General features: G+C 35.1%; 2 protein-coding genes across 2 annotated transcripts in view; one reads left to right on the forward strand and one right to left on the reverse strand.

The window, feature by feature from the left end:
* Positions 1-13,547, forward strand: part of LOC145271057 (uncharacterized) — a 54,257-nt gene that overhangs the window by 18,377 nt on the left and 22,333 nt on the right. The window lies entirely within an intron of this gene.
* Positions 7,944-13,547, reverse strand: part of LOC145271049 (uncharacterized) — a 32,205-nt gene continuing 26,601 nt past the window's right edge. Inside the window, exon 2 of the mRNA XM_080126595.1 lies at positions 7,944-12,261. Coding sequence (XP_079982721.1) covers positions 9,398-12,001 — 2,604 coding nt within the window. The 5' untranslated portion in view covers positions 12,002-12,261 and the 3' untranslated portion in view covers positions 7,944-9,397. The remainder of the gene's footprint in view (positions 12,262-13,547) is intronic.

Consider the following 13,547-nt stretch of genomic DNA (forward strand, 5'->3'; position numbering starts at 1 on the left):
ATTATACATATAAAATACATACGAATACAGAAAATTTGCTTGAGAGTCTAAGGCTTCTCTGTACATATATGATATATAAATTATATAGACATATATGAATTATACATATAAAATACATACGAATACAGAAAATTTGCTTGAGAGTCTAAGGCTTCTCTGTACATATATGATATATAAATTATATAGAAATATATGAATTATACATATAAAATACATACGAATACAGAAAATTTGCTTGAGAGTCTAAGGCTTCTCTGTACATATATGATATATAAATTATATAGACATATATGAATTATACATATAAAATACATACGAATACAGAAAATTTGCTTGAGAGTCTAAGGCTTCTCTGTACATATATGATATATAAATTATATAGAAATATATGAATTATACATATAAAATACATACGAATACAGAAAATTTGCTTGAGAGTCTAAGGCTTCTCTGTACATATATGATATATAAATTATATAGAAATATATGAATTATACATATAAAATACATACGAATACAGAAAATTTGCTTGAGAGTCTAAGGCTTCTCTGTACATATATGATATATAAATTATATAGACATATATGAATTATACATATAAAATACATACGAATACAGAAAATTTGCTTGAGAGTCTAAGGCTTCTCTGTACATATATGATATATAAATTATATAGAAATATATGAATTATACATATAAAATACATACGAATACAGAAAATTTGCTTGAGAGTCTAAGGCTTCTCTGTACATATATGATATATAAATTATATAGACATATATGAATTATACATATAAAATACATACGAATACAGAAAATTTGCTTGAGAGTCTAAGGCTTCTCTGTACATATATGATATATAAATTATATAGAAATATATGAATTATACATATAAAATACATACGAATACAGAAAATTTGCTTGAGAGTCTAAGGCTTCTCTGTACATATATGATATATAAGTATTTAGATACAGTACTTATCTGATGATTTGGTTTCGATTCCAGCTGATGGCAACCAAGTCATATTCCTTTTTTACTTTTGAAATGACGACTATATATCGGGTACAATATAATAATCAATAAAGAATTGGCTGTATAAATAAATAAATACAAAATTACATACTAATATGGCATGGAGAAGCCCCTCTGGAGATGTCCCTACCAAGTGATTTCTGTGCGCAATGGTAGCAGCACATTCTGGAGAGAACCACGGCTGGCTGTTAGGTTTTTGCTGGAATTTTTTCAAGGGTATGAAATGGTCTATACCTACAATTAACCATTCTGTCAGGTCTGATACTATAGAGGACACATCCCTTTTTAAACATGGAATGCAGAGGTAGATCCAATATAAATGTACGGAAGCTAAAACTTCTTAATTTTATATGTGTTAATTTGCTGACAATTCAAATTGAGATTCAATAATTATATAACTTTAATTCAGTTAAAACTTTTTAATTTTAATATGTGTTAATTTGGTGACAATTCAAATTGAGATTCAATAATTATATAACTTTAATTCAGGTAAAACTTCTTAATTTTAATATGTGTTAATTTGGTGACAATTCAAATTGAGATTCAATAATTATATAACTTTAATTCAGTTATCACTTTTTAATTTTAATATGTGTTAATTTGGTGACAATTCAAATTGAGATTCAATAATTATATAACTTTAATTCAGGTAAAACTTCTTAATTTTAATATGTGTTAATTTGGTGACAATTCAAATTGAGATTCAATAATTATATAACTTTAATTCAGGTAAAACTTTTTAATTTTAATATGTGTTAATTTGGTGACAATTCAAATTGAGATTCAATAATTATATAACTTTAATTCAGGTAAAACTTCTTAATTTTAATATGTGTTAATTTGGTGACAATTCAAATTGAGATTCAATAATTATATAACTTTAATTCAGGTAAAACTTTTTAATTTTAATATGTGTTAATTTGGTGACAATTCAAATTGAGATTCAATAATTATATAACTTTAATTCAGGTAAAACTTTTTAATTTTAATATGTGTTAATTTGGTGACAATTCAAATTGAGATTCAATAATTATATAACTTTAATTCAGGTAAAACTTCTTAATTTTAATATGTGTTAATTTGGTGACAATTCAAATTGAGATTCAATAATTATATAACTTTAATTTTTTCGAGGGTATGAAATCGTCTATGCCTACAATTAACCATTCTGTCAGGTCTGATACTATAGAGGACACATCCCTTTTTAACATGGAACGCAGAGGTAGATCTGATATAAATGTGCGGAAGCTATCCCAGTCAGCCATAGAGTATCGATATACTGTACAATGGAAAGTAGATACAAATAAATACAAATACATAAATAAAACAAGAAAAACAAGTTTAAACAAGGTAACATGAAAAACATTTAGGATGAATTTTAAAAATACTTAACGTCCGTTTGCCATGATAGTCCTGCGTCTTTTTGCCAACTGGCATGTGTCATGTCTTTCTAGAGCGTAACAAGATTTCTATTCCCGGATAAATTGTGCACGTGTGCCTATCTATTTATAGAATAAAAGTCGTTACGTTCAGATGTGTAAATATTAAAATTACATTTTTTTTTTTAAGAAAAAAAGAAAAAAGTTCTACCTTTTTTTTTGTTTTTTTTTATTTAAAAGTCCTAACTTTATCTACTCTAATAGAGAAAAATAATTCCCGGCATTTTTTTTTTAATCGTTTGTTTACTTTGTAGCATGGGGGGGGTGCGAATAAGACAGGAAAGTAGATACAAATAAATACATAAATAAAACAAGAAAAACAAGTTTAAACAAGGTAACATGTAAAACATTAAGGATGAATTTTAAAAATACTTAACGTCCGTTTGCCATAATAGTCCTGCGTCTTTTTATCGGTATCGGCATTGGTTGCATCTCCCACCCAAATCAAAAAAAAAAAAAATAGAAAACAGGAACATGCACTTACCTGTGACAAAACGATGTTATATTCCAAAAATCACGTAGTTTTATTTTTAACAAAGGAAATCAAATTTTATGAGTAAGCCAAAAGGGATTTTCTCGCATTGCCACATTGAAAAAAACAAAACAAAAAAAAAGCAGTTAAGTCTACAATAGTTCAAACTTGCGAGATCAGCCTTGTAATGCTACTGATTTAACATTAATCACTTTAAATGCTTTTTGGAACATGAAATCTTCGTTTTATAACGGGTATGTTTACCATAAGAGATTTTTTCTGTATTTTTTTTTTTAAATTAGGTTGAATTCTAAATAAGTGTTGCAGAAGGTTTAAAGGTGAAGGTGCCAATTGATCGTACAACTAAAATATGTTTTTAATTGAAGGGGTAAAGATTTAAAAAATTTGATTGAGGGATTGGAGCTCAGACGAGCACTTGCCATGGAAATAACGATAAAACAAAGACAAGCTCGCAACATCTCTTCTGTGGGAGAGAGGTTGCAGGGAAGATAAAAAGGCCCCCCCTACTAAGCTACAAAGTCTATTTCGAACTCTCTGCCGCTTGCCTGTTTCCCACCTGACTACAACTTGGATGTCTTCAAGTCCAACATAAACAAATTCCTGACAAACCGGCCCCTTAAGTAAAACACTCTATCAAAACCACACATTTTAAAAAATAAACACACATTTATTAAAAAAAATAAACACACACATTTATTTAAAAAATAAACACACATTTATTTAAAAAATAAACACATTTATTTAAAAAATAAACGCATATTCATTTTAAAAAATTAACACACACATTTATTTAAAAAAATAAACACACACATTTATTTAAAAGAAAAGAGAGGTTGCAGGGAAGATAAAAAGGCCCGCTACTAAGCTACGAAGTCTATTTCGAACTCTGCCGCTTGCCTGTTTCCCACCTGACTACAACTTGGACGTCTTCAAGTCCAACATAAACAAACTCCTGACAAACCGCCCCCTTAAGTAAGACACTCTATCAAAACCCCCAATACTAATGATTACTACAATACTATCTCATTCATTACTGTACACGCAATAACCCTTATCCCTGAGTGGCCTTCGGGCCTTGATAAGTGGTGACCTCCGTGTAAAAAGTAACTGCAAGTGGATAAAGAATAAAACAGAGTCCAGACACAAAAAACGAAACCATCTTGAGGTGTGCTTTTGAACTGTGTTTAGCCACTCTGAAGAGGTCTTATTTGAAATATTTTGCTAATAGGAAGTCCCTTTTTTAATAGCCTCATCAACAGAGCACTCTTTTAAGGATTTTTGCTGTTTTTTTTTTTACTAGCAGTGGGTGCTAATTACAAGGCGTAGTTATTGATGAAAGTGTGGACAAACAAACAGACAAATGGACAAACAAACAGACAAATGGACAGGTCCACCCTTTTTTTGCCTTAAAATAAATAAACACAGTAAAATTTATGAAATTATTACGGTAGGTTGTTTGTTTTATTTTCTTTCTTTTTTTTTATTCACTGCTGCTCGCTTACGATACTCACAGAAAAATGTGTTTTAAACTGCACAAGTGCCACTGTTTTATTAAGAGTATAACAGTAAATTACATACAATTAAATTTGCTGAACATAAACAAAGAAATGTGGTAATGTCCAAGATCAGGGCTCAGAAAATAATCATGCTACCGGAACTGGATACGAAAAAAAAACAGTCACGACATGAAAAGGAAACCATCCCGAGGTATGCTTTTGAACAGTGTATAGCCACACTGAAGAGGTCTTATTTGAAATACTTTGCTAATAGGATGCCCCTCTTTGTAATAACCACATCAACCGATGCAATTCTCTATCTATATAGGAGCTAGGTATGTCCAAGGATGGAATACTGTTGCCACATCTGGGAAGGAGCTGCTAGAAAGAACTTATCCTGCCTTGATAGAGTTCAAAATAGACTTCGTAGCCTCGTAGGGAATGTCCTTTTCTCTTCGCTGCAACCTCTTTCTCACAGAAGAGATGTTGCGAGTTTGTCTCTGCTTTATCGTTGCAAGTGCTCGGCTGAGCTCCATTCTAAAATATTAAACATCCAGTGTAGCAGCAAGTCCTGGGAACATCAACCTGAAAGAACAGTTGGAAATGACTTATATACCATACATTACGACCATGTAATCCCTACAGCCACCTACCTTGAAAATGCTGTGAAACCTGACATAGTTATATGGAATAAGTCAGAGAGAGTGGCAACCTTGATTGAAGTGAGTGTTCCTAACGATAGCGGACTGAACAGAGCTGAAAGAGAGAAACAGACCAAATACCAAGGTCTCATGTATTATATGAAAAGAAATTGGAATCTTAAGGGGATATCAATCATACCAGTTATCATAGGTGCCACAGGACTTATGAAGAAGAACCTGACTTGGATCTTGAAGAGGCTGGTTGTCACACAAATTCCAGTGAAGACAAATGGTTGTCAACAACGAGAAATTAATGGTAAATGGATGTTGCGATAACATAAATTAATCTGTAACAATTATTGAAAGAGGCAGGGAGTACTGGAAATTTGGAGAGACTTGGTATTACTCAAATTCCAGGAAACTGAAGAGATCCATTTTGCTAATCAGAAGTTTTTTTTTACATAGGCATCACCACTTCTTTTTTTTACATGGAGGTCACCACTTATCAAGGCCCAGAAGCCACTTGGGATACGGATTATTGCATGTACAATAATCAATGGGATAGTATCGTAGTAATCGTTAGTATTAAAGATTTGATATAGTGTCTTACTTAAGGGGGCAGTTTATCAGGAATTTGTTTATGTTGGACTTGAAGACATCCAAGTTGTAGTCAAGTGGGAAATAGACAAACGGAAGACAATTCCACAGGCGTGCACTTCTCAGAAAGAAACTTTGTTCATGGAATCTACGTTTAGGTTTAGCCACAGATAAAGAGCAGGGAAAATTATTGACAGTGGTTTCAGTAGACGAGTGTTTATCATGAAAGATTGGCAAGGGGGGAACCAGAGATTAGAGCTCAGACGAGTAATAGCCATGAAAATAACGATAAAGCAGAGACAGGCTCGCAACGTCTCTTCTGTGGGAGAGAGGCTGCAGGGAAGAGAAGAAGGCATCCCCCACTGAGCCACAAAGTCTATTTCGAAATTTAAGTATGTATTAATATAAATTAAATATTGATTATTATTACAAAGAATTAATGTTATGTTGGGTTAGGGTTACAAAGTCTATTTTAAATTCTGTCAAGGCAGGAGGAGGTGTTCCTAGCAACTCCTGCCCAGATGTGGCAACAGTACTCCATCCTTGGCCGTTGTGCCTAATTTGAGCCAGATATAATTCAACAATGTTTTCAGCTAGACAAGTGTTTATCATGAAAGATTGGCGAGGGCGAACCAGAGATTAGAGCTCAGACGACGAGTAATAGCCATGAAAATAACGATAAAGCAGAGACACGCTCGCATCTTCTCTTTTGTGTGAACGAGGTGGCAGGGAAGAGAAAAGGGCATCCCCGACTAAGCAGCTCCTGCCCAGATGTGGCAACAGTACTCCATCCTTGGCCGTTATGCCTAATTTGAGCCAGATGTAATTCAACAATGGTTTCAGCTAGACAAGTGTTTATCATGAAAGATTGGCGAGGGGGAACCAGAGATTAGAGCTCAGACGACGAGTAATAGCCATGAAAATAACGATAACACAGAGACAGGCTCGCGATGTCGCTTTTGTCGGAACGAGGAGGCAGGGAAGAGAAAAGGGCATCCCCGACTAAGCAGCTCCTGCCCAGATGTGGCAACAGTACTCCATCATTGGCCGTTGTGCATAATTTGAGCCAGATGTAATTCAACGTCTGATCAGCGTTGCTCGGAACATGACATTAACCGCCAAGCTAGGTGTGTTAGAAATTTCGTGAAAAATAGTGAATAATTCCATCCCGTCTTTCCAAGCTTTTAACTACTCGAAAAATGTAATTCAAGCCCTATTTTTTTTCAATTAAAAGAACAAGGACAAGGGTTTCATTAAAAAAACAAAACAAAAAAACAAACGTGCTTTTTCTTAAAAGGTTTTAAACTTCGGACTTTACAGGTAAATGTCTAAAAAACACTACTTTTGTTGTGTTAGATTTGAATATATTATTTATTGACCTTTTCTCTTCAATTTGTGATATATAACACTTTGCTGAGTAAATTAATTATTTACTTTTAATAGATATTGCAAAATGGGAGACGTGAATTATTCGACCCCCTGTCTTTCCAAGCTTATAACTACTCGAAAAATGTAATTCAAGCCCTAATTTTTTTTCAATTAAAGGAGCAAGGACCAAGGTTTCATTAAAAAACAAAACAAAAGAAAAAACAAACAACGTGGTTTAAAAAAAAGAAGCTTTTGTTGTTTTAAATTTGAATATATTATTAATTGACCTTTTCTCTTCAACTTGAGATATATAAAACTTTGGTGAGTAAATTATTTACTTTTTAATAGACACTTGAAAATGGGGAGCGTGAATTAAAAAAAAAGTTTGTCTAAAATATATTCGGTTTATTGGAAAGAGCATAAAATTTCACATTGACCCTGAAAATATCGTAAAAATAGAATCAATAGCAAAATTTTGATAGATTTTTAAAGTTTAAAAATTGAAAAATAATGAGTTCGTAAAATTCATTATTGTTTTTTAAAAAATAAAAAAATATTGCTATTACTTTTAAAACAACTTTAATAGTTTATTTTGGAAGTATAATCCATAATCAATTTTTCTTCCAAATGCCAATAACCCACTTTTAAAAGAGAAATTACGAGTTTTTATATTTTATTCGTAGTTTCGTGTTAGGGGTGTCAAAAATTCTTACAAAAATTCTGATACACCTAGCGCCTTACTTACGGAACACGACGTTAACCGCCGAGCTTTGCCGATTATGAAAGCGTAAGAAACGTTGCTTAAAAATGAAAGAAACTTAATAATTTTAACAGAAGAAATAAACAAAACAAAAAATAAACCAAGAAACAACAACCGACCGTAACAAGTTTTTTTTATTTTATTTTTTTTTGTAACACGTTTTTTTTTTTACTGTAATTTGTTTTTTTCTTGTTGTCCAACAAAAAATTTCAAAACAAAACTTTGTTTTTTCAAGAAAAAGATTAATAAATTGTTTTTTTTTTTTTTTTCGGTAATGGTGGTTCTTGACATGGACAGGGTTTTTTTTCCGGAAAGCCGTTCTTAACATTGGGAGGGGGTGTCTATTCTAAAAAATGTTCTTACCATGGGGAGGTTGGGAAGGTGTGTTTATTCTGAAAGCCGTTCTTAACATGGGGAGGTTGAAAATAAGAAAATGCCTTTCGGAAGAAACAACCCCCCACTCTCATGTTAAGAATGGCTTCCTCCTTTTGTTATGTTTTCAAATCGTGTTTCTTCGAACACAGATGGCCACAGATTTGTGTGAAATATTTTGCTATCCGGAAGCCTGTTTTTATATCAACCTCACAAATATTTTCTTCCAAATTCCAAACAATCTCATGATTTTCGGAGCCTCCGACCGAGCACTCTTTGAAGGATTTTTTTTATATCAAACTCCTCACTTTTTCGTCCTCCTCACTTTTTCTTCCAATCTCAAGGATTTTTGTTGTTTTTTTTTATAAAGCAATCGCCACTTACAAGGCCTAGAGGCCACTCGAGGATGATTGTTAAGGAGTGTACATTGGTCAAAAGGACAATATCATAGTAATCGTTACAAGTGTGAATTTGGTAAATTGGATTGCTTAAGGGGAACGGCTCATCAAGAATTTGTTTACATTGGACTTGAAGATGGCAATATTGTAGTCAGCTGGAAAGCAGGTAAACGGATGAGGGTTCCACAGGTGTGCAGTTCTAAGAAAGAAACTTTGTTCATGGAATCTATGTTTAGGTTCAGGCACAGATACAAACAATCTCATGATTTTCAGCGGCTCCGACCGAGCACTCTTTTAAGGATTTTTTTAAATCAAACTCCTCACTTTTTCGTCCTCCTCACTTTTTCTTCCCATCACATACACTCCAGAGGCTTTAATAAAGCGCTCTTTGAAGGATTTTTTTTTTTTTTTACATAGCAATCGCCATTTACAAGGCCTAGAGGCCACTCGAGGATGATTTACAAGGCCTTTAACGTTAACAACAGTACTCCATCATTGGCCGTACCTGTCTTTTATATGGGTACTAGCGAGGGGTACCCGGCGTTGCCCGGGTGGTTGGAAGTGAGGGGGGGTTAAAAAAAGTAAGTATGAGGATCGAACCCGTTTATTATTTTTTTATGTCAAGGGGACACAAGTGGTTAGAGTTCATCAGAGCACATTCCAATAAAGTACTTGTAAAACACCAGCATGTGTTAATAAAGTTGTTTGAAATACTGCTATTTTGCTAATCGAAAGCTTCTGTTTTTATATATCAAGGGGGCACAAGTGGTAAGAGTTCATCAGTTGTTTGAAATACTTTGCTAATCGAAAGCCTCTGTTTTTATATTAATCTCATAACTATTTTCTTCCTCCGTTTTTATATCAGCCTCATCACTTTTTTCTTTCAAATGTGAGACAATCTCATGCTTTTCGGAGGCTCCCATCGAGCACTCTTTTAAGGATTTTTGCTGTTTCTTTTTTCTTCCCCGCTTTGGTTTAATTTTCTTATTTTGTTTTGCGTGCAATTTGATGTGTTTGCATAAACCCGACGACGTCGAAAAAGACGACCCACACACGTCACAAGAGTATGGTTTCTCACCTGTGTGTGTTCTCATATGAGTTTTCAAATCGTATTTTCTCGAACACAGATAGTCACAGACATTGCACGAATAAGCAATCTCCCAGCTTTCGGTTTGCGTTTTTATTTGTGCTTTCGAACAAGTTTTGCTGTTGACGTCATCACTTTTTGTTTCTAAATGTGAGACGATCTCTTGCTCTTCGGAGGCTTTAACCGCGCCCTCTTTTAAGGATTTGATCTTTCTATCGTTTTGCTTTGTGTGCAACGTGGAGTGTTTGCATAAACCTGACGACGTTGAAAAAGATGAACCACATACGTGACAAGAATATGGTTTCTCTCCTGTGTGAGTTCTCATGTGTGTTTTCAAATCGTACTTTCTCGAACACAGACGGCCGCAGATGTTGCAAGAATAAGCGCTCTCCGCATGCGTTCGGCGGTGGACTTTCAGATGGATTTTTGTTGTAAAAGATTTTTGACAGATTTCGCAAGAAAAAGGTTTAATGCCGGTGTGTTTCCGAATGTGCATCTTTAAATCGTATTTCGTTTTGAATGACGAACTGCAAACGCCACAAGAATGTGGCTTTTCTCCACTGTGCGCCAGCTTGTGCAGCTTTATCGAAGATTGGTATGCAAACGACTTGTCGCATATTTCACACGTATACGGTTTCTCTCCGCTGTGTTTCCGTAGATGCACCTTTAAATCGTATTTGTTTTTGAATGAAGAGCCGCAGGTTTCACAAGTGTGTGGTTTGTCTGTCGTATGTGTCAGCAGGTGTCTTTTTAAACCAGCTGAAGTCAAAAACGCTGAGCAACATGCTTCACAAGAAAAAGGCTGCTCTTCACCGTGGTGAGCGATCATGTGCTGTTTCACAGAATGCTTGTATCGAAACGATTTCGAACACAGCTTGCAAGAATGTGGCTTATCACCACTATGTGTTAGCATGTGTAGCTTTAAATCATAGTTTTTTGTAAACAATCTATAACAAATCCCACAAGCATGGGCCTTCTCCCCCGTGTGAGTTCGTATGTGGACCTTTAAATCCGAGTTGCACTTGAAAGCAGAGCCGCATACTTCACAACGGTGCGGCTTTTCTGTCGTGTGTGATAGCAGGTGTCTTTTTAAACCAGACGAAGTCGTAAACGATGAGCTGCAATCTCCGCAAGAATATGGTTTCTCTCCAGTGTGTGTTCGGATGTGGGTGACCAAATCAGATTTTTGCCTGAACGATCGATCACATGTCTGGCATGTATACTGCTTCTCTCCGCTGTGAGTTCCAATGTGTTTCAGCAACACTGACTTCCGTTTGAACGACATCCCACAAGTCTCGCACGAAAACGGTTTCTCCGACAGGTGCATCAGCATATGCATCCGCAAGTTATACTTTTGCGGGAACGATTTGTGGCAAACCTCGCAGGAGTACGGTCTTTCTGTCATGTGAACCTGCAGGTGTTGTCTTAGATTCGGTTTCGTACGAAAAGCTTTGCCACATACTTCGCAAGAATGCGGTTTCGTTGTACCGTGAATCTGCACATGCAGGTGAAGACTACCTTTCGTTCGGAAACATTTGCTACACGTCTTGCAAGAATACGGTTTCACGCCAGAGTGGATCCGAAGGTGTTGTTCTAAAATAACTTTTGTTCGAAGCGACTTGCCACAGATTTCACAAGAACAAGTCTCCTCCCCATTATGGGCATTCTCCCCAACATCGATATCCTCCCCATAATTGACATCCTCCTCAGTACGGACGCCCTCCTCATGATTGGTATCCTCTTCTGTACAAGTCTCCTCCCCATTATGGATATTCTCCCCATAATTGACATCCTGTTCTGTACAAGTCTCCTCCCCATTATGGGTCGAGGTGCGTTTTATGACATCCTTTTTATTTGGAAAAACTATATCACAAACGTCATAAGGATAAGGTTTCTGCTCACTGTCAGTCTCCCCAGTATAGGCCTCCTCCCCATTATGGGGATTCTCCCCACTATGGGTATCTTCGGTAGAGGTTGAGGTGTGTTTTATGAGGTCATATCGGGTATTCTCTTCAGTATGGGCCTCCTCCCCATTATGGGGATTCTCTGCAGTATCGGTATCCTCCCCATTATGGTTGACCTCTTCAGTATGGGCCTGCTCCCCAGTATGGGGATTCTCTGCAGTATCGGTATCCTCCCCATTATGGTTGACCTCTTCAGTATGGGCCTGCTCCCCAGTATGGGGATTCTCTGCAGTATCGGTATCCTCCCCATTATGGTTGACCTCTTCAGTATGGGCCTGCTCCCCAGTATAGGTCGACATGTGTTTTAAGACATTTTCACTTGGTATCATTTTGTCCTCATTGTCGGTCTGCATGACAAGTTCGTAAAAGTGTTTCTTTATAGCGAAGGGGTTCACTCACTTAAAAACGTGTTTTATGACATCCTTTTCATTTGGTAAAACTCTACCGCAAACGTCATAAAGATAATCTGCATAACTATCTTTTGTAAATGGTTTGTTATTGCAAAGGGGTTCACTCACTGTATTTTTAGGAATATATGTTGCCTGCTTAATATCCGTCATTTTTATTTGATTTACCAAGAAAAATAATTCTTCAATATTTTCCCTGCTGTCACCTGTGAATAAAAAAAAAATTTATTTTTAAATTTCAAACAATTAAAATAGAAAGCAAATATCAATTATAACCAAATGCTAATTACAAAATTAATTAAAAGCCAATAATAAGGTCTATCTGTGCAGGGTTTGTATGCGTTTCTGGCCATAATCGCTTTGCAGTTAGTTTGTCGCTCTTTTAAGAATAAATTTTTTTTGTAATTTAACCAAAAAAAATTTGTTGGCGTTTCAATTTATCTGAACATTTCAGGAAAATAAAACTTTTACTTCAATTAGTAGTATAGGCCTTCTCTTCAGTTGAAGTGTGTTTTTATGACGTCATTTTTATTTGATTTACCACAAACCTCATTAGGATAAAGTCTGCACGACTATTTTTTAAAAAGTTTAAGGTTTCTGCTCATTGTCAGTCTGCATAATTATTTTTTTTTAATGGTTCGTTATTGCAAAGGGGTTCACTCACCTTAGTTTTTGGAATGTTTGTTGTCTGTTTAAAAAAATTTGTTTCTGGAATATTGCTTTATTTAATATAAATTCCACTAAATTAAATGAAAAAATTGTTTTGTAATTCATTTTAAAGTAAAAAGTTTGTTTTTTTCAATTTGGTATCATTTCCTTATTTGGTAAAACTCTACCACTGGCGTCAAACATTTTATTGCAAAGGGATTGACTCACTTTAATTTTAGAAATGTATGTTGTTCGTTTAATGACTGAGTTTTTTCACAGTTAAATATTTTAACAAGAATAAGGTTTTTTGTAAATGGTTCGTTATGTCAAAGGGGTTCACTTACTTTAATTTTAGAAATGTATGTTGTCTGTTTAAAAAAATTTGTTCCTGGAATATTGTTTTATTTAATACTAGCGGGGGTACCCGGCGTTGCCCGAGTGTTTGTTTCCGGGACGGGGGGGGGGGGGAGTTTTAAAAAATGTTATGGTAGGTAAGTAGGAAGGATCAAATCCAGAGTCATGAGTAAAAGTAGGAAAATAAAGTGTGAAAAAAAAAAAACATCTGCAACGTTAACAGTTCGGCCACCAAGAAAAGTCCATTCCAGTTGTTTAGAAAAAAAAAAAAAAAAACGACTACGGTAGGTCGGCGCGAACGTGAAAATATAATGTGAATTCTCCAGCACGCTAACCACTACGCCACAGAGCACTGCAGCTTAGTTTAGTGATTTTAAATAACTTCACATGAAAGAACTATGAAGCCAAACCGGTGTTCTCTTCTCAACTGTTCCTTGTGAACGATCCCCAAACGGTGTTAAGTGGTGGCAGGGGGAGGAGGAATTTATTA

This window comes from Euprymna scolopes, chromosome 46, assembly GCF_053919585.1.
Source record: "Euprymna scolopes isolate OS-2025 chromosome 46, ASM5391958v1, whole genome shotgun sequence".
In the NCBI taxonomy this organism is placed as follows: domain Eukaryota; kingdom Metazoa; phylum Mollusca; class Cephalopoda; order Sepiida; family Sepiolidae; genus Euprymna; species Euprymna scolopes.